The 22625-nt window shown below is 44.4% G+C and overlaps 1 protein-coding gene across 2 annotated transcripts in view; it reads left to right on the top strand.

Annotated features, from left to right (window-relative positions):
* DMXL1 (Dmx like 1) overlaps positions 1–22625 on the top strand; it is a 1868248-nt gene that overhangs the window by 723353 nt on the left and 1122270 nt on the right. For both annotated transcript variants that reach the window (XM_069625559.1, XM_069625560.1), the window contains exon 17: positions 8318–8542. In XM_069625559.1, coding sequence (XP_069481660.1) covers positions 8318–8542 — 225 coding nt within the window. The remainder of the gene's footprint in view (positions 1–8317; positions 8543–22625) is intronic.

Consider the following 22625-nt stretch of genomic DNA (forward strand, 5'->3'; position numbering starts at 1 on the left):
TGTGTCTAAATGCAGAGAAAATAAAAATCATGTGCATCGGAAGAATCATGTCAAAGGAGGACAGGTCCTTCCGATGGTGCATAGAAAAAAAGGCCCTAAATGTCGTCAAGTCAATCCGTTACCTAGGTGTAATGGTTAACAACTGGATCTGCGAAGCAGCCTGGACTAGCGATTCGATGGACAAAACAAAAATTCTGAGTCTCCAAGCTGCCAAAATTAACAAGGACTATGGGAAATTCTCCATCTCTCGCGTAGTAATGTTTTACCTTAAAAAAGTAATTCCAACACTCACTTTTGGCGGCGAAGCAGCCTTGAATGTCAATCACAATCTATGGCATAAATTGGAAGGAAAATTCTGGAGGCGTGTTCTGGGCCTTCCCAACTACATCTCGATGTCAGCTTTGAGATATGAGCTAGCCTTGAACTCAATCTACATGACAATTGTCTGGAAATCTCTGTCTACCTTACGCAAAATGCAACTCGGTTCCTCCATCCCGGCATATAACATCTTCGAGACGGGAAAAGATTCCGTCGACAATTCCCTTATCCACATATGGAAACTCAAATTAAAAACAATTATGGACGAAGCAAGTATATCGGAAGAAGAGCTAATCCTTCGCCCACAACACGCTAAAAAGAAGCTAGCGATTTGGGATTGGATTACAACTTATAACAGCCGTTTGACTCTTAAATCCACCTTGCCCACTTCCAGAAGTCTGGTTAAACTACATCATCAACCAAAATATCGCACAAACTGTCCATCTCGTCATCATAGGTCACAGTTTCTAAGATTCCGATTGAACGCTCTCAACACAAATGAAATGCTCTGGCTGCGTAAGAATAAAGAAAGTCAACAACAATTGCCGATTTTGCAAATCAACAGAAGTCGAGACCCTAAAGCATCTAGCGACTGCATGCCCAATGTTGACTGATCGTCGTGAAGTGCATCTAAGTGAATTTAAACCACAAATCTATGTGTCGGACGATTGGTGGGATCCTGTTGTAGCAGGTCACAACAGCAAGCTCTCCTGTAATTTAATCAACTTCTTTGATGAAGTCTTAGTCAGTCCCTAAATGAACTACATGAGTAACTGAAGGACATGTCAAAACAGCTTGTGTTTTCTCTGTGACCCTATATTATCATAGTCCAACTCTGTCTGTCAAACCTGATTTTGGCTCTTTTTAGGAAAGAGAAGAGAATCTCTTCTTGAAATGTAACAAAAGCTTGATATACAATAAAAAAATGTTTTTAAAAATAACCTGCATTTACTATTTATGATTATAACCATTATAACAAACTATCTGTCATTAATGTATTACCTATGTCTGCAACCCTGTAACTACTGCCTTACAAATGTCAAAATTAAATAAATACATTCAATGGGAACGAAATTAGGCACACATGATTTCTTTTTAATCTTGAACTGCCACTTCAAAAGATGCGCGTTCCCACCTTTCGGTCAGAGTTAAGCTTCCAAGGTATTCGGAAAATACTGTTTCATGCATGACCTCTTCAAACGTTAAACTGTGCTTGTCAGCCCTCCAGAGGGAGTATCGGGCCTTGTTACACATTTAATTCTTGTATATTTGGATTATTTAATTTTGCAATGCGTTTAATTTACGCAGCGTTATCAACGTATTTATAAAAACGGCTTCCTCTTTCCTCCAGTAGATGGCACTGTAGTCTATATCATTACTTCAGTATATGCGAGTTTTGTACAACACTCTGCAGTGCCACCTTCCAATTTCCTTTCAGCTTGGCTGGCTTCATGGGGGAGAGCAGCGTCTTTGAGATGTGTGGCCCTGCTGCCTCGCTCAACCTATGCGCAAACAGCGCATCAATTCCCAATGTGTGACTGAAAGCAGACTTTGGCCGGTATGAAGCCAGGGTCTGTCATGCACACTATTAAGTTATTGCCTGTTCTTTTTTTGTCAATGGAATTTGAAGATGTGCAGTGCAGAGGTGAAGTTAAAATGTATAAGTGGGAATGGCACTATTCACACGTACAGTAACTGGAGGACAGCGAGCCATTATGGCGCCCCAGCAGTGAGCAGAAACCCTATCAGGCAAGCCCGCACTGTCTTCCTGTCTGTCTGGCTCAGATTCCCTCCGAGAAGAAGGTGGGCATTGACGTTGTGGGCTCAGCTATTTATGCCTTGCATAGAAACGTGTTGTCTGCAATAACTAGGGATGTGTGCAGTCGTACCCTTTGATGGTACAACCGAGAGAATTGGAGGAGCCAATTACAATGTTATTCTGGTGGCATCTCCTGTCAGCGATTGACTGTTACTCTTTGTGGTTGTAGCTACCAGATACCAGCCTCCTGGGAGCATTACACTATAGGATCAAATCGGGGGATTCTGACACAAGCCCTATCCCTTGCAGTGATGGTATCTTTTTATTTTGGTGCGCCATGGGTTGTGCCTGGTCACAAGTGTCCAATGCTTTCTGAGGCCTGAAATGACTATTGTACAGGTGGCAGTCGGGCACAGCCAGGAGATGTGTTAATAATGGTATCTGGGGTTACTATTGGGAGGCGAAAGCATTTGCTGAGTGCATATGATTTTGAAATAACAGCACATGATCGTATGTCGAAATGATGTCTCTGCGGGGTGACATGGGGGCAGACTATTTATTCGATGTTGGCTTGTGGAGAGCTTCGAATGGGGGCTGCAACTGCAACAACATGGCACCTGCCGTGTTGCATGGCCGTAACATGGTGTCATAACTTGGTCGATTTGGAATGGACATCAGAGCAGCATAACATGCAGAGTATGCTTTTAAAAGTTCCGAATGACAACCCGTGTGTCTTGGCATGTGCACAACACGACATGTGTAATTTCACATGCTGATTAGACTCGGGTGCTGGGCCGAGTGTGAAATCAGGACTGAATGAGCACTGGATTAGAATGCGAGTGTGAAGACATCTCAGGGGTAAATGTGCGGGCTCCTCGGTCTCCAGAATTTAAGCATATTTAGGTGATAATCCCCTACCTTGATAAAGCAGTAGCACGCTGAACATAGAGGTTGAATATTCAGTACAATTAAAGAAATTTGTGGTTTTAGGAGGTTTTTTTCTGTTGCACAAATTGGATCATTCATCTATATGAGACTCTGCAGGGGGTCTGCGTTGTGCGGCTCTGCTGTTTTGAACTACCACTCACATGATCCCTCTCCATTGATTATGCTGGTGAGGGCTGATGGAAGTTGTAGTCCAAACCCTCTAGAGAGACAAACGTTGCAGACTCTTGCATATTGGCAACGTACCCACACTGTTTTCCAATCAGACTACGATTAACTCTGCAATATATTTTTTATGTTTAGTGAGAGTACAGTAAAAATCTCTCACCGCTAGGCTATTCATCATGAAAATTCATTTAGTAGAAGGCTGCCTGGTTAATTGCAAGCAGTCTTTATTTGATTACTCTCCACTAGAGTGAACAGTAAGAAGGTAAGCAATGGCTTCTGAAAGGGTCAGCAAACCTATCATGACTAAGCTTGCGAACCCACACACATTTAACTGCCAGGATACCAATAAAGTGCAATGAGCCAGTCACTCACGAGCATAACTTCAGTAGGACTGTCGATTACACGCTCTATATTTAATTTCTAGAGAGATATGTCCAAATAGAAAACTATTTAGACAGGCACGTTTCTCGTGGCATTCGGTGCACGTTACTGAAAGGCAAAACACGTTTGACAAGAAATCAATGTTCTTTTTCTTTACAGAGCGTCGGAGCAAGACTCTAGCTTTATTTCTTTTTCTGTGAACTATGATAGCAGGGTATTGTGCGATTCATTGTTTTATGAGCCAGTTATTAAGAACAAAATGAAGCCGATTGCAATTATTACTGAGTCCTGTCTGTGAATTAGAAGATCATGGGCCAAAACGCATACAGCAAGCCAAGCTGGAAAGCAACCAATATCTATATGGACATGACATTTTTGTTTGGGAACTATGGGCAAGCCAAAAGGAGAATGTTCTCACGTGGGGATACTCGCATGGCATATATCGGCACGTACTGCAAGGCAATGTTTTCCTATAGTGTCATTATTGGCATGTGCAAAGCAAACGTTCTTACATGGGAATACTGACAAATATTGATGCAGGACAGGTTAGGGCACAAATGGCATGATCGTGTTTTTATGTACTAGCATGTATTGTGGGCCAAGGCATCATGGAAATACGTTGGAAAGTGCCCCTATGCACTGTTGGTGTCTTGACATCTAGTGCATTTGTTCATCTGTTACCCTGTGAAGCAGATTGCAAGCTTTGGCATTTTACCCAGTTTTCACCGGAATTGTACTTCAAAATGCATAATTTTAACCTATTATTTTAAACAGATTTTCTCAGGTGGACAGCACCCTATTCATGGCAAACACCCTTCCAATTAATAATTTCACCAGTCACCACTGGCCTTCTTATGTGCACAGTGCATAATTTTCTAAAGGTAGGTAGTGTCATCAGGGCTGCATAAGCACTAGGGCAAGGGTCCCCAACTTGTAGCACTTGATCAACATATTGCCTACACCCTTCCAACTCTTTGTACATTGCTCTGTGTGCACTATCAGGGTCAGCAGCCACGCATGTGGGGCCAGGCTTTGGTCTGACTGTCGTCATCTTTTATCAGCTAACTAGAGCTTCTCTCTTTGTTAAAGTGGCTCAAATAATGTACCTGAAGTTTTACTCTATGGAAGGAGAAAACTCATTTTCAATCTCTTAAAATTGCATTTATTCTCTATTTCTAAAATTAGGGAGTAAAATTCTCGCATCAAAATATTATCTGGAGCACTGGTGCTTGTAACATTGCTGGAAAGTCAGTTCTGCTTCAACAAGTTTACCGGCAACAGTCTCCTCATTAATGGGAGCCACGCGACCGCTCGGCAACGAGTTCCTTCTAACAATCAAATAAGCACGTGTTACATTTGCCGTTTTAGAAAGACTTCCCACTTCTCTGAACAACTTTTACTCACTTTGAGGTGTACTCGAATATGAACAAAGCTGGCTAGTTACCAGCAAGGTATTTATGTGGATTTGGAGTGCAGAGCTTCCCTTGTACAACTCGACAATCACAACAACTGCAGGCTGCTCCTGCTTCCCGGCTTGGTTTCTGCTACTGCTGCTACAGACACCCTTTGACCCACACCCCTTTGCTGCACATGAGTGTCTTAGATCTAGCCTCATTAAGGGAGAGTCTTCTCTCCAGTTTCCCTCAGCTTGCTTCTGCACACGGGCCTTGGGTGGACGCACAACTTCAGTTCTGCGTTCACAGCAATTGGGGGCACTTGGAAAGACTGCCCGTTTCTTCCAGTCCCTTCCAATACTGCCACATCCAAACAGGGTTTGTGATCACAGAACTAACTCAGAAACTGCAGGGGAAATCTGCTCTTCCTCTTCTCCGGCATCCTCTCTGTGGTCACACTTCCTTGTGAACTGCCAGCTTTGTGCTCTGCTCCTTCTACCTCTGCTGCTGCCAACCTTCCAGCTTCTTTCTAATGTTCCTCCCTGCTGCAGCCTTTTATGCCCCTCAGGTGGGTTAATTGGTTTCAGGTACAGGCCCTTAGAACAAATTACCTGCTCTTGCCAGAGGCGATTAGACTTGCTTGCCTGCCTGGCCTCGACTCCTGTATGACTCTTCAGCCCTCTTCTTAAACAGTCCCTGAGGGGTTCTGGGACATGCAGTCCACTTTGGGAAAATTCAATTTCTATACTTCTTTAAAAAGTTTTAAGAATAGATTTTCCCCCCTTGATGTTATTAATAAAGGAGTTAGAGGGTTTAACCTTTTTAGAGTTAGTTGGTAGAGTAAAAGGCACATATTCAACTTTCCTATTAGGATACCCTTGGCATTTTGGAGGATATGGGGACTTGGGGGGGGGGGGGGGGGGGGGATTATAAAAGATTGGTTTTTGGGGTAGAACACTAGATTGAGTCACTTCTTTAGCATTTACCTTTTCATCCTTAATAGGAGGTCGAGATATATCAAAATGGCAATAAGCCAATTCCTCCTCTAAATCCAGGGTAAATATATTCCCCTTCAAGGAAAAATGCCAGATCTCGCCCTGCGAAATCTCCCCACTTCCCAGGGCCTGATCTCCACCCAGATTATCCGCCCGCAGTACACCACCCCCAGGATTGGGATCAGAAGGCGTCTGCCCTCTCCTGGCCACCTGGGAGGTGACTCTAGGCAGGGTTTTAGTGGGGGATCCGCACTAGTGAGAACCTCAGCACCCTGTCTGGCCAGGAAGCTTGCTTAGGAAGGGCGGTTTTGCGCAATATTATGTGCTAAATAAAACTTCACAAAAATACACTTCTATCTACTAAGATGAGGAATCCGTAGGAGGACACAATCCATTAGAAGAACAAATTATTTACCCCTGATAATGTTCTTTCTGATGGATGTTCCCCCAAAGATTCCTCATCGCCCTCTCAGCCTACCCCTCTGACTTTGAGCACATTTATGTGCAGCTCTCTTGCAATGCCCATGTGGGTTATTTCATTGCTCAAGACGGCCAAGCAAAAAGAGGGAACAACTAGGAACTGAGGCAAAGGGCGCAGTGCTTGCTGTTTATACCATCATTGATGGCCTGCCTGGATGCGGGAATGACAACCGTCGCGGGACAACAAGCCTGATGCTGCACAGCGCCCCCTGCTGTTGAACATTTTTCAGAGTGCACAAGCAGAATGCAAATATATCTAAGATGAGAAATCCATGGGAGGGAAATCAGTTAGAAAGAACATTACCAGGGGTAGGTCATTTATTCTTCTGCCTATGTGCAGGATTTCAGAACACATTTTAATTAACGTGTAAGTGCAAATTTACACATCTGTATACAAAATTAGGTATGTTATGTTAAAAAGCACAGCTGATGATCTGGCTTCACTTTATTAATTTTTTACAATGTACAACCGGGATGAGGTGAAAGGATTGAAATCTGCGGTGCTACCTCTGACGGAAACGTGCAAATGATATAGGGTGGAGGGGTTCCCACTTTCCTGATGCCAGAGGAAGATCAAATATCTAGGGGTATGGATCCCATCTGATATCTCGACCACAATAAGAACCAATAGAGCAGACTTAATGGGAAGACTTTGGGGGGGCACCTTTTATAGTTTGAGAACTTTAAAAATGTAACTGTGGGTCAAAATGAAAATGGTCAAGGTGGTTTTATCCCCAAAGCTTAATATGCTTCTTGTTGCAACTTCAAGTCATATGCATGAATGGATTGCAGATGGAGAGGACCCATGGGTCTGGACGAAGGCTGCAGACGTGGGTCAGTTAGCTCTACAAGCCCTACCAACAACTGTCCTAAAAATAAATTAAGAACCGCACTTGACACCAGCTGCCCGTACTTTTACTAATTATTTATTCTATTATCCCATGTTGTGCACCGTCCCCTCTCCCCTACTCCCTGCACTTCCCCCTTCCCATGCACTTGCGCAATCTGAATTACACCCGACACCTGACATAGTAGGATCGTTATCTTTGTCTTCCCTCTGTTCCCCCTCTCTTGCCTTGTCACGACTTCAAACACTTGTGTATAGGCTCGTTATAAATGCCATATCATATACATGCACATTTCTTAAGGGTCTGACTGACACCCCGGTGACTCGCACAGGATGTGATACACATTATGATTAATGAGCGGTACCCCTCAGAGTGCTGGCTGCTGTATAACCGCTCACATGTTAGAAGCAATACCTTTAAAGTGTTTGCTGGTATAATTTTCTTGTACACTAAACAACCTATTTCTCTGATGTCGCTTACACTTTAAGGCCTTGAAAGCGGCCCACAAAATGGAAGACGATCGTAGCGAAAAAATTCTTACAAAAATGTTGAAAATACAATTAATGGGAATGCTTTTTGTGCTGAAAGTTAGGTAGAAGAGGAAACCTGCATGTTAGAAGAAACCTACAATCTTTGTTTAAACATTTTGTAGTTTTTCACCTAGTTTTGGCAACTACCTAGATGTCAGGGCATTGACAAAATATAATATGTACTGAAGGCTACTAACATTCCACTTGCTATATTTATATCCTAAGAGTTCAACATTGTAGACAAGGATATTTTCTTTCAAGTTGTAAAACAGGGTACCAATTGGATGATTGATTAATCCTACAGGTTCTGCAGCAATCCAGTCTATGAAAATGCCAACATGATGGCAGGATTGTCGATTAGCAAACCAGAATAGATAATATATGCAAACCATTTTAGTCCGATGTTCTTCCTACGCCGTTTGAGCTTTTTCAGCATTTATATAGTTGGGTTTCCCTGAGGTGATCACATTTTCAATTGTCATTTTTTTGACTTTTACAGACACTGCACCAGACGCCAATGTTTCTGAAAATGTGGTACAAGAAGATGACTCGTATTGCTCCTCTCCTGGAGAGAGGGTCCAGTCTCCTCTCACACAGCGATACCAGACATGTAGAGCAAATCTTCAGAGTACGAGCAAGATGACACTCTTGTCTGAGAGCGTTTACAGTCAAGCACTAAAGTTACCTGAAGGAGTTGAGATAATCAGCATTAAACCTTCAGCAGGTTTGTAAGATATTTTATCATTACAATTGATTGAGAACATGAACATGTAATATTCATTCTCCAGCACAAGCTCCTCCCCCCAGATTATTACGATTAAGGTTGTTAACCTACTGAAAGAACCCTGAAACAAGTTTGTCCCACTGTGAGACAGTAACACGAGTACACACACGTTAATAGTAAAGTTGACCACCTTTATTGACTATCATAATGTGTTGTTGCAATGCCAATAGGGGAACCTCTTTAGAAATTCTAAATAAATGAAAGGCATCGATTACGGTGTCGGTTATTTCCCTGCATTTACACCTCCAGCATAAAGAGGAGCCTTGCAGAGCCTGCTTATTTGTTTCCACCACATTCTGCCTGCATTGCGTCCTGAGTGTCTTTTGACGTTGTCTGTATTGTGGTGGTTCTTCATCGTACCAGGGTTGTTCAGCTTTCTAGTGCCAAGAACCATCTCTCGAGAGCACAGATCCACAGGCTAACCAGACTTAAATCCAAATGCCGAAAGTGCCTCTACTCCAGTGACTCATAGACCCCTCCCCTAACCCCATCTGAACCAAGACACGAAGCATGGGGTCCCAGGAGATTCAGTAACCCCTGAAGTGGTCCCTGAGCGACTCGGACTACAGGGGATAAGTTAACATACCTTCTTTCTACCCCCCTGCTAGTACAGTTTTTCTGAAGTCCATCAAAGGGCTTAGTAAAACCATTCAACTGAAGCAGTACAAGACTCCACTCTGAGTATAAGGCTGTACCACCTGAGTTCAGGGTAGAGTAGACTGAGCAGCCAGGCTTCTCTTAGGAGGGAGAGAGGGCTGTGGAATATGTACAAATAAATGGTAATACACATGGTCCAAAGAAACACTGACACACTATGTATTGTAAAAATAAATGGTTTATTTAAATACAAGTAGACCCAGACAGAGGCATAGCCAGGATTGTCTAACAAGTGGGGCCTGAAGCTAAAGTAGCTGGGCCCACCACAGGAACATTAGCATCTATAAATGCCCACACAGCACTGCTGAGTGGGTATTTACAGATTATGGGTGGGCCTTGCCCGCTCAGGCCCTACCCTGTCTACACCTCTTGACCCAGATAAATATTGGGGGAAATAAGTGCTATCACATTATATATAACCACAATTATAAAAACACACTATGCATTAAAGTTTGCAGACCAACACATATACCTTATTTAGAGAACTAACATTAGTCTAGGTAAGTCAAACCTTTTCATACATATTCAGTCTCGGTCACACCTATTCTTGGGGAGTAAAACCATAAATTACTCTCATTACTTTACAGTAATACAAGGATAGTAGACCCTGTCAGTTACATTTTGACACCCAGCAATAAATCACTTAGTAAATCAACTCGGCAGGATACTGTTCTGAATAGTGGAGCACTTATTCTAGGAACAGTAAATACCTATAACTCTTATCCAGGATAAGTTATTCTAGGGGAGTTGGATCGTGGGCCATAATATTCAGTTAGTTGCTTTTCAGTTCGCAGACTAAGGGAAGCAATAACTCTAACTTATTTTAAGACAACACAGTTCTACTCAAGGTAGGTTAAACCTATATACTTTTGTAAGGATCTACCAGCAACCTAAAAGGTAATTAAGACCGAAGCAGTCTTATTCTGTACAGGCTAACAGCAAGTCAGGGGAAGCAAGACCCATTAGGGACACTCATACAATTATCCTAACAGGAATAATAAAGTGAAACAGCAGCATTGCTTTTGGGAAGAGGGGACCCAATTCACAGGTACGTAACTTAACCTTCAGTCTACTTTCAGTTAGAATGGCAAGACAGTTTCTAAGGAATCACGGCTTAGCGATTACTTATTTAAGAAGGCACACAGCTTATTCAAGGTAAGTAAATCCTATGGTAAGTTATAACTTTTTGTAACTATTCCCTGTGAGAGTTTAAAGTTACCAACTAACTTATTTACAGGTAAGTAAAGATTTCAACAGTTGTTTTACTTTCCAAGGCAGACCACTTAAAGTATCCAGCCTTTCCCAATTCTAGTACGTTAGTTCTCTCAGAGGCAGAAGTGGGACCCTAGTGGTCTAGGAGCCAGCTGGTAGGCAGGGTGGGATAGGGCTCAGTTGCAGGAAAAGTTCAGGCGTCCAGAGCTAGACTCTTCAAACAAGTAAGTATTTTACTTTAGAGTTACTTGAGCGTCCAGGGACTTCAGAGAATACACCCTAGTAAGATTTCAGCAGTGTGCCTGTGTGAACTGGACAAGGGGTGTCCCAATCACAGTAAATACCCCAAAACTACACAGGAATCATAAGATACTTAAGATAAGTAAATACTCAAGCCAGCACAGAAGAATATTTTGCAGGAAGAGGACTTCAGGATCTACAGCCAAAAACCCTGTTGTTGGAATTCCTTCATCAAGAAGACAGATAGGACACTGGAACGACTTTTGCATCAAGGATCACAGGGAAGGCTCTATGCAAGGTTTTCCCCACGGCTGGATGCGGCTCTGTGGATTTGGTCTTTTTCAGGAGCACAGAAGTAGACAGGATATCGCTGGTCGTATTCACGTCGTTTTCAAGGCTCGGCACTCTACGAGGGGACTTTTCAGACTCGATTCATGTATTTGGCAGTCCAGCAGGATGCCCACAAAGCTTCAGCAAGATTCGGAATTCGGAAGACTGTACACCGCACAATGGCTCGAGGTCCCAGGGTATTTGGGTATTGCAGCCCTGCAATGTTGCAGCACGGTGTGGGATGGCTCAAAATGCAGGTCCTCTTAAGTCTAGTGGGTCTCACCAGGCTCCGGGGTGTCCATTTCGGGATTCACCAGGTCGATTGGAAGGAAGGGCTACAGCAGGCTCCGGTAACACAGCAGGCTCTCCGGTCGCTGGAAATCATCTCTGCCGCGTTTCCTTCATCATCCTCTTCCCTTTTGGTTTCAGTGGTCGACTTCTTCAGCTTTCAGGATAAGACTTTTATGCAGGATCACAGCCAATCAAACAGCCTTGCAACATTCAAAGTTGGGGGATGGCAATCCTTCGGAAAGCCAGCCTCCGAGTTTGAACTGGATTGTCAAACTCAGGCTGGAAGACAAAGGACTGCAGTGTTATGGATGCCTCCCTCGCTTCCTGCCTTCACAGACACTCTGGAACCTGGGCGGGGAGTCCACAGGACTTCAGCCAAAGATAAAGTTAACACAAAGGAATTTCCCAGCCTGAATGTCAGGGGAAGGAACAAGAAAGGACAAGGAACACCAAAATGGTGAGAAAAGAAGACCCGGGCCATTTCGGTAACCTGAGCATCCACAGGGCTTTTACCGGGGCTGTGGAAACAGCCCGTGGTAAAGGTGCACCGAATTAATAAAAAGGTTCACTTTCACCAGCCATTAAAGGTAAGTTTGTCCTTGTAACATAAATACATTTAGAATGAGATAGGGGATACTCTGTATCTCCCCAACACTCCACACAAGATGGGGGTGCTGATCTCGCCTAATAAAATGTAAAAAGGGTCCAAAGATAATTTCTACTCTTGGGAACAGTAGTTCTCACAAGGTTAGCTAGAGAAAGTTAAAAGGGGAACCCCAAGGGCAACCAAGCAACAATAGGCAGTATGTGCCAAAAGTTGTCATGATAAAATTAAAAATGACACACATAAAGAGTTAGATTATGTGAGTGTCGAAATAGGTAAAAGTAAAAAGAATCCACCAGAAAAGCAAAAAGTTCTGAGGTTGACACAGGTTAGGAAGATTTATCATTTCTATGAAAACCTTACCTAACACCCCCCACCTCACCTTCCTAGGGTTTAACCGACATAAGGGGCTTGCCTTACCTCTGCCTTGCTGGACCAGGATTTGGTGAAGTTCTAGTCAATGATTCCCCCTCCATGCCCACCTCCGGGCTACCCTCAAGATGGTGAGATTGGGAGAACGACTTCTAAGAACTATACTTCGATTGGATTGTGTCCTCCCATGTATTCCTCATCTTATGATAATTATCCTTCCAGCTGCCGCTGCTTTGGTTTTTTGTTTTTCTTTGACAGGGAGTGCTGTGCGCCGTCTCGTCGAGTCGATGTCCGTCGAGGGCCTCCGTTCGACTGGCGACATCATCATCAGTATGAATAGCGCATGCAGTGCCTGTTGGCTTCATTTCAGTTTTTCCGAGCTAACACTTATTTACTTAATTACAGCACGCTTCGGTTCTTCACTGAACTTCACCCCAAATTTTCGGAAACAAAAATGTCTTCTGCATCGGCTCCATCAACGCCCAAGACGGGCTTCAGGAAGTGTCTATACTGCGGATCGAAGATGTCGATCACCGACCCCCACTGCATCTGCCTGTGGTGTCTCGGTACCGGTCACCGTACCTCCGACTGTAACTCCTGTGAAGCGATGACCGAAAAAAGGCGCTGAGGGAGCATAAAGGTAAATTAGCGGTGGGGCGGTTGCCTTTGAAGTCTCCTTCGAAGAGTTCCAAATGAAAATCAGAAGAGTCGAGAGATTCTCCTCAATGGAAAAGGTCTAAAAGATCTCGATCAAGAAGTTGATTGTGCCATTCTTAGTCACCTTCTTCTAAGAAGGCCAAGAAACGGCATCACAGGTCCCCTACGACCTCTAGTGATTTCTCGTCCGAGGTAATGTCCAAATAAGTCAGACTCCCCAGCTAAATGGCATGCATTTCGTAAAGAAATGTTTAAAATCTTCGAGAATACAGCTCTGACCCCCTCGAAGGACAAGCATAAAGCCCATGCCCCTGTCGATCTGCATCAAGACGGCAAAGGGAAGTCAAAGACGAAACCTTTAAAATCTTTCTTCGAATCCGAGCCATTAGCTGGAATTACATCGAGAGAAATATCGATCCGTAGAGAAATCGTCGAGGGCTTCGACAAGCCAGGAATCCAGTCCACCAAGGGTTCCTTCGAAGAAACATAAAAAGTCGGCAACTCAGGCGGCCTCAATAACGCCATCGGTTTCAGAGCTGTCGACACCAGTCAGTCGACTCAGACAAAATCTACTCCGACTTCGATGTCATTGTCGACGTTTTCTTTGAAATTGTCGAAGCCAATAGTTAGTCAGGAAAAGATTTTCAAACCCTTACCGAAAAAAGATTTTTTTAAGTCCTTAACTTCGGACTATGAAGACAATGAGCCTTCAGACGACAATACACCACCATGTGACCTACAATTTGGCACCCCAAATGTGCCAGAGGAATTAATTTCTGAAGAGTCTAGGTTAAAAGACTGTTTGATAATCGACAATCAGCCAGTGGTATAGATACCTCTCCAGATAAACCAGATCTTACTGACCAGTCTGACTCCTCATACAGGCTACTAATGGGAAAGGTGGTTGAATTTATAGGTTGGAGCAGACCTGCACCGTCTTCAGAGCAGAATGACCTAACCGATATTTTGGATCAGCGTCCCCAGAGAGATCCAATTTTGCCCCTTCATATTGCTCTACAAAAAAGGGTCTCATCTATTTGGGAAACACTGGATACTGCAGCAGCAGTAAAAAAACATTTTGCAAAATAATATATGCCATCCAGCAGTGCCCAGAGTACTTCACTAAGCACCCAACACCAGAGAGTTTGGTGGTTCAGGCTGCCACATCTACCAAGCAATCAGCATATCCTTCTCTCCCTCCCAATAGGGATGATAAGAGGGTGGATGCCTGGGCAAGAAAAATATTTACTGCTGGAAGTATGGCTTTAAAATCAACTAACACAACTTGTGCTTTGTCAACATTTACATTTACCCTGTGGGACTGCCTAACTATGGCAGCTGACCACATCCCAGAAGGAGAAGAAAGAGACGGCTTCCTAGCCATCATCAAGGAGGGTAAGGAGGCAATGCGTGGATGCCTCCAGTCGGGTCTGGATACTGCAGATACAATTAGCAGGTCCATCGCAACTAGCACTGTGTTGGCAGATTTGCGTGGTTGAGAAAGTCTGGATTTGCATTGGCTGTGCAGTGTAGACTCCTCAATATAACCTTTGACGGCTCGAGGCTGTTTGGTAGCCTGGCTGATGAAATTTTGGAAAAGCTGCCGACCTCAAAAGCTAAGGCTAAATCTTAGTGTCGCCTTTAGACAGCCTCAACATTCCTACCCCGGTTCCATATCCTGGAGCGGTAAGTCTTTTAGATTCTACTACTCAGTTGGAAGAGGAAGAGGGACAAGCCAGTCATAGAGGTCAGAGAATATTCCCTTGTGGTGGACGAGGGAGAGGTGCTAAATCAGCCCAAGCAGTAGCAGTTTTACCCTCAGCTGCCACTTCAGCCTCCTCAAAACCACTCTGAAGCCTTAACCCACAAGACCCCTGTGGGAGGCAGACTTTCTCAGCATCTGATAGAATGGCGTGGCATTATTTCAGATGCTTGCGCACTGGAAACAGTAGCCCAAGGTTACTGCTAAACTTTTCTAAAAAGGTCTCCGGATCATCCACCGGGGAACATCTTTCAATATTTCAGATCCGCTCATTGTGCAGGACATTTTGACTCTGCTAGAGAAAGGTGCTATAGAACCCAGTACCTGTAGCGGAGAGGAACAAGGGTTGGTAATCCCACATATTTTCTCATTTCCAAAAATGAGATGATTACCCTTTATCAGATCCTTCAGGCCCTCCAACTCCAAGACTGGATGGTGTCATTGGACCTTCAGGATGCTTACTTTCATGTGCCTATCCATCACAAGCACAGAATATACCTGAGGTTCGCGTTTGGGGTGTCTCATTATCAGTTTTGAGTTCTGCCATTCGGGCTGGCCTACGCCCTGAGGGCTCTCACCAAGTCAATGGCGGTGGTTGCAGTGAGTCTCAGGAGAGGGAGATTTCACGTCTACCCCTACCTGGACGAGGACACGTTCACCCGAACAAGCCGAGGATCATCTCAGTGTAACCTGCCACACTCCACAGACTGGGTTGCTCCCTCAATTACAGGAAGTCCCACATAGTACCATCTCAAAAGCTCCAATTTATTGCATCAGTCCTGGATGCTTTCTCTGGAAAAAAACTCGCCACCCGAGGTGAGGGCTCAACACATTCTGCAGATGGTTACCAAATTCCACAGTACTTTGTGTCTTCTGGCCTTCGATTATTTTTATTTTTTTCTTCTTTTTTTTTGTCTTTTTTTTTTTTGAGGTTTGTCGGTCTCATGTCTTGCTGTATTTTCTTGGTGCCAGAGGCTTGCCTGAGAATGAGATCCCTCCAATGGGCTCCCAGGACTCAATGGTCCCAATTCTCAGGCAGGATGTCAGACCACCTTCAAGTTCTGAGCAGAGTTGCACAGGATCTTCTGTGGTGGACTTGCAAGGACAACATTCTGAAGGAAGAATCTTTTTGGCAGCCATGGCCAGAGATAACGGAAGTGACGGACACCTCACTCACTGGGTAGGGAGCCCACGCCAACGATCTGACAATCTGCAGTCGGTGGTCTCCACCGGAGTCCAAACTACACATCAACCTTTTGGAGCTGAGGGCGATCAGACTAGTGCTGGAGGCATTCCTGCCCTCTGTACGGGGAAAGAATGTCCTGATGTACTACCTCAACAAGAAAGGAGGCGTACGGTCACCACCACTCTGCAGAGAGGCAATGCAGCTCTGGTTCTGGGCAATTCGAGAAGGAATCTCCCTGTTGGCAGTTTACCGAGCCGGAGAGGAGAACACAGCGGCAGACACTCTGAGCAGGCAGAGAACAGTCTCACACGAGTAGGAATTAGCTCAGGAAGTACTTCAAGAGATCTTCGCTCTTTGGCGAGCCCCACAAGTGGATCTGTTCACGACCAGTATCAACTGGAAGTGCTAACTGTACTGCTCCAGGGAGTTTCCCCCAAGAGGAGCTCTATGGGACGCGTTCATAGTGGACTGGGAGTTTCCACTGCTGTACACATTTCCTCCAGTCCCCGTCATTCCTCACGTGATGAGAAAGTTCGGGAAAGCCATGATCCTAATTGCTACAGATTGGGCCAGGAGGACGTGGTACCCGGACCTTCTGAACATGTCCATCTGCCCTCCAATGCGTCTTCCACAAAGAGAGGACCTTCTCTCAAGAGAGAAGGGTTGGGTTCTCCACCCAGAGGTCAATATACTCAACCTTCACGCATGGTTTCAGAGAGGTTGAGATGCAAGGATTGGGACCTCCCATATGAAGTAATGGAGATCTTGCTTTCGGTCAGAAGGCCAGCTACAAAATCTTTGTACCGCTGCCGCTGGAACAAATTCGGCAGTTGGTGCAGGGATATGAATGTGTGCCTTGTTCTTTGTGATAGACCTATGGTGCTTTATTTTTTATTACATCTTGCGAATCTGGGCCTCCAGATAGGAATAATTAAATGTTACCTGGTGGTGCTGTCTGTTTTTAAGCGCTCTTCAAAGCAGGATTCATATTCTAAAGGGTCTTACTAATGTATTACCACCTGTTCCTTTCCAAGTCCCTATATGGGATCATAACCTGGTGTTAACATTTCTAACATACATCCCTTTTAAGCCAATACATTCATGGCCAATAAGACTATTAACTTTGAAAACTGTTTTACTAATGGCAATATCGTCAGCCCACAGGGTAAACGAGTTGCCGGCACTTTCCTGTAAGCCTCCAAATACTGTTTTCTATATAAAGACAAGGGTGTTCTTGTCAGGGCTGGCAGAGGTAGAGGGGCTGGTAGCTGGAATACGCCTGTAGTGGTTCATAGAATTGGATGGTGTTTCCTTAAGGCTAAACATTGAAGGCTTCCCAAGCTAAGATGGAGGAATGCTGGGGCTATCTGATTGGTTGAGGGAACAATAGCTAGAGTACTTGGTTGGGTCATAGGGTTCTTTAACTGCCTTTCATCCCTAGAAACTCAGAGACAGGTTGTGTTATAGTTTTCCTTAATTTAGGCCCAATCCAGTGTCCAGAGAAACCGTCTCATAAGTAAAAAGTCATCAGTATCTGTGAGAGTCGCTTCTTTGAAGAATCACAGGTGGGAGCGTTTAAATTTTAACCTCACAGGCTAGGGAAAGCATCAACAACATTAGAAGTTTTTAAAGTAAGATTGAACAGAATTATTTCTTTTAGAAACTAACAGAGATGAATGTTCTGCCAGTGACTGTACAGTAGAACTGTTAAACTGAATATAGTCATGTAAATAAGAGTGTAGGAATAGGCAAGGCGTGCTGTGCCAAGGGCAGTCTGCATAGATACTGAAATGTTTTTTTTTAAAAATGTATTTATTTACAAGTATGTACAGAAACGATATCATGACAAAACTCAGAAATTACAGAAGGAAAAGTAAAAAGAAACATTAAACAAATTCCAGATCTTCTCATATAAAGACAGCTTACATTTCAATTTGTAAATCAATTTTTCCGTTCTGGACAGGCAGTGCATTTCCAGGACCCATTCCTCAAATGAAGGAGGGATCCTACCCTTCCACCCTCGGAGGATCAACCGCTTGGCCACAATGAAAGCCCTAAAAAAACACTTTTTAAGTGCAGAGCTGACATCAGCCAACCCTGAATCATCACCTAGGATCACCGTCCTAAAATCCAGGACAGACCTTCCACCCGAAATCCTGTCACACACATCAGACTTTATCCCAAAAATCTCTGACCTGCACACAGCTCCATAGCATGGGCTCCAACGACCCGACTTCCTGAACACAACCCCAACAATCATCACTGTCCTTCATGCCTCTTTTGTGTAGTATTTCAAGACACCAATACACACGATTCAGAATCTTAATCTGTCGAGACCTTTCACTCAGATTCAGCGAACACAAGGAGACATTACCACACATTCTGCCAGGCATCAACATCAATCTCAGACCCAATTCTCTCACTCCAAACTCTCTGCAAATTGTCATTACTTTGATAATGTGACACGATTAGCTTGTATAGCCTACTGGCCAGACCACCTTCCTTCCCACTAGAATCGGCCAGAAAAATATTCACATCCAAAGACGCTGACCAGTCCACCTCACCCACAGACCTTTTCAGGCGTCTATAAGCAGAGTCTGATAAACCTAAAAAATTCCATCTCTCCCTCAACTCAGCCGCCGTCAACCACCGATCATCAGCTCCCAAATCAGAGATCTGTTTAATACCCATCAAGAACCATCCAGGCCTAAAAAACGTCCTGGAATTGTCCCTAATCATAGGATTCAGCCATATAGAGGCGCCCCTGCATTTAAATGCTTCACAACCTAGCAATGACAAGACTTCAACCCATGAGGAGCGCAAAAATGAAGTTGTTAACATACTACCTCCAGAAATCTTTGTATTAGTGGACAACAAGGCTTCGGGGCCCAACGGCCCATAGGCATTCGACTCCGCTACCACCCAGCTGTTCAATTCACCACTCAAAAACGGAACAAAAGAATGAGCAGAACAAGCCAAATGGTAGGCCCTATAATTTGGGACTCCTAAACCACCCAAATGGACTGGAAGTTGTAACTTCCAAAGACTAAGTCTCAGTGGTTTTCTGTCCCATAAAAATTCCTGAACAAGACGATTCAGATCTCTCCAATAACGACATTTAATTTTCAATGGAAGCATGCTAGATACAAAGTTAATTCTGGGTGTCAAATTCATTTTCAGGGCATTGACTTTACCCCACAGTGAAAGATTAAGCAGTGACCATCTTTCCAAATCCAATCTACTATCCCGAGCAACCACACTCCTGTTTTCATCAACCATAAGGGAGACAGGATAAGTAAGCCATACCCCCAAATAGCGCAAACGCACATCACACCAAGTAAACCCAAGCCCCGTAACCAGAGTCTTATCACACATGTTGGACAAGGGCAACACTTCTGACTTCAATCGGTTAATCTTGTATCCAGAACAAACGTGATAATCAGATAAAATCCTCATCAGACAGGGCATGGACACTTCCAAATTCTGTAGAACCAACAAAAGATCATCTGCATATAGCCATGCCTTTTTTCATAGCAAAGGTTCAAGGTGGTATTGGTGTTTTATAAGAGCAGTAGGCACCATCTCTTCTAGCAAGGGAAGGACTTTTAAAGTGTAGGGCATTATCTTTACATGGCTGTGTATTGTATTTTAGCTAATTTATTTTTGAACTATTAATGCTCATAGTTCGAGGCAGAGTTTGCAGTTAATGGCAGGAGGCTGGAGGCTGTTTTTTAGGTCTACTACCATTGCGTGCACCAGAAGGAGGAGCCTTTATAAACCTGCCGAACTCTCGGAGTGAAGCAGAGTTTGAGACCGAGTTTGCAGTTACTGGCAGATAGCAGCATTAGCCAGCATTGGTCGGGGACCCTCTACATTATTCCAGTCTGTCCGGGGCATGTACATGTGTGGCTATGTTGAGTCTCCTCTCCTTTCCTTAAATCGGATGGTTACAAACTGCACAGTCTCTTGTTAGTAAGTCCGATATGAATACTCTGTCGACGAGGCTCATTGGCCCATTTGACTGTCCTTAGGCCTAAGGCTTAAGGTGACTAAAGAATATCAAGGTTTGAACTGTAGCCATTTGCTTGATTAATTACGATCCCGGGGACTGTGGGGCATTACCTTTGGATTCCCCCTTTGAACCGGGCCGCTCTCCTTTTTTTGTTTGTTGCCAAAATAATGAGCGGCTAAGGCACGTTTCCAGAGACTGCGGGGCTTCTCAATTGGGGCTGCCCTTTGATCTGGTTCCTGCTCTAAGTGTGTTCCATTCCGTCTGATTGGCCGTATGCACGTGGACCTCTACTCTAAGCAAGTTATTACAAGGAGGTCCGGATTAAGAAGCCAAATGAGGCAAGATCCATTGGAGGGCACTCTCAATGATAAGGGGACGGAGAACATGCCTGGCGGTGCTTCCTGGAACTCTGTTATTGAGAGCTTGCCCAGGTGTCGACTTCTTTATGTATATTCTCGCCAGTTTGCTTTGCCGGGGAGAAGCAGAGCCAGGGGGAAGGCACTGTTAAGGCTCTCGTACATCCAATCCCAGAGCTGTCATTCAACTTGGATGATCAATTCAATCCAGGACTATTACCCTTGACCCTATTGGCTCAACTTGACATTGCCCCCCCCCCCAATGGGCCAAACCCAGTAAGTGCCCCAGTTAAAACGCCTCAGGCCCATTATAAAACACCTCAATCCATCTTGGGATCCAAACCAATCCTGGGTCAACGGGTCATGGATTACTGTTATCAAGGCTGCGACAACCAGTATGGAATTGAAATCTTGCCCAACAATGAAAGTAAAGGCAATGTTAGATCATTCCGTTAGGAACTCACATGCCCATTTCTGCAGAATAAATTATTTGACGGATCTTAACATCATAGAGTTTGCTGATCAGGCAGTAGAACTAGATGCGAATAATGAGATAATTGAAGGTAATCATGCTGTAAGCGTTGAGCAACAAACTTGTGATGCATCTTTACAAGACTCCTCCTACGGCACTTGTGAATCTAACAGACAAGTGTAACACTGGACATGATAAAGAATCCCATGCCCAATCCCAATTTGATGGATCCGGTGCTTTTGGTGCTCAGAGTGATTCCCCAACACTTCACCATACTCTGAGGGAAGTCGATGAGCGTATACGCCTGACCCTCCCGACTTTCTCCGCACTGCACATGGTCCTGAGCTCCTTTGTTTCGCTGTATGACAATATCTGGGCGGAGTTAAAAACCACTAACTTAATGCTGGTGGATGTGACTAGTAAATTGGAACATCTTGGACTTGATTTACGATGTGGGCCAGTTGGTGCAGGATTAAGGGTGGAGGGGGAGGAAGTGGGGGGTGGCAAACACTAAAACCTATTGCTACTGTTGGACCTGTGGAAATTATTGAAATATCTGATGACAATTTGGTGGTGGAATTGTCGAATTGCCCCACTATCCTGGCAGGGCTTAGGGGGGAGCAAATTCCAACAAGCTCACTCTGGATGGGCCCTATTGATCCATGCCCTAACATAGATCATAGTAATGATCGTGATCCAGGTGGAAGTTGTTCTCTTCACCTGGGAGGTGAATTGCCGGCTGAGGTGGCACTTGATGATACTCCCATCTAAAAAAAAATATTGCTAAGAAATTAAAATTGATAAAATGGAAATTGCTGCCACGTAGAAATCGTATTCTTAGCATTAAGCATTAGAGCAGCGCATACATCTTTATTCCGCTCAAGGTTACTGTCACAATGCCTGCCCCCAGACATCAGGAGCAGACCCATCTGCCCAGAGTACAGGCACCCATGAGAACTCGGGGAGGCTCAAGGGATCACCTAGGGGCTTTATGGACTCAGTCCTGGCGCCATTGGTGCCAGGCTCATATTGCCTTTTTTAAAACTAAGCAGGACATCCTGTAGAGAAATCATGTACAGGCCACCGTGAGGCCTTGAAGGGATTACTTTCTTCAAGGGACTATTTTTCTTGGGTGCGGTACTGGAACTATTTTACCTGGGAACTACTTTATGGTGGCTATTTAAACCACGCCCGGAGAGCAGCGCACGCTTCGCGTTATTCTGCATCTCTGCAGCATAACGCTCACCGTGCCTGCAGCTCAGCATCCAGTCTACAGCTACATCCGTCTTCTCCGTGAACCGAACCTGCAAAAGAGAAGAGGAAAAGCAGATTAGAACAGGAGCTACACCATTAGTCGTCGCTTTCATCGGGTAGTCGCTGCACCTGTGAGGAAAAGAAAACATCTGTTACAGCGCTGCACTGTCAGCAGCAGCGCCGCGGCATACTCACCAACGCTCCTTTCATCCACACGATCCCGCAAGGCACTCTGTTGAAATCGCCGCTCGGAGCATCTGCATCTGCAAAAGAAAGATAAACAGGTGAGCTGTGCTTTGCAAAAGACATTCATATTCATACCGCAAGATACTTACTTGGTACATCACCGCTCGAGGTGTCGCTAGTCATCATCATACGTCCCTCATTCCAGAGAAGCGTCACACCTGCAAAATATAGAGAGGACAATTGGTTAATCTCTTAATGAAAAATATCTCTTGCTAAGGTTAGTGCTTGGTGCAAAACTGACTCTTACCTTGGCGCTACCTCAATCCTTTCGGAGACGGAACATTCACCTTGGGCCATTCTGCAAGGGAAGAAATATATAAAAGGAGCAAGAGTGAACTATAAAACAATCAAACTCTAAGACTTGCATTATAC

The sequence above is a fragment of the Ambystoma mexicanum genome, chromosome 6p (genome assembly GCF_040938575.1).
Source record: "Ambystoma mexicanum isolate Mex_15411 chromosome 6p, UKY_AmexF1_1, whole genome shotgun sequence".
NCBI lineage: Eukaryota > Metazoa > Chordata > Amphibia > Caudata > Ambystomatidae > Ambystoma > Ambystoma mexicanum.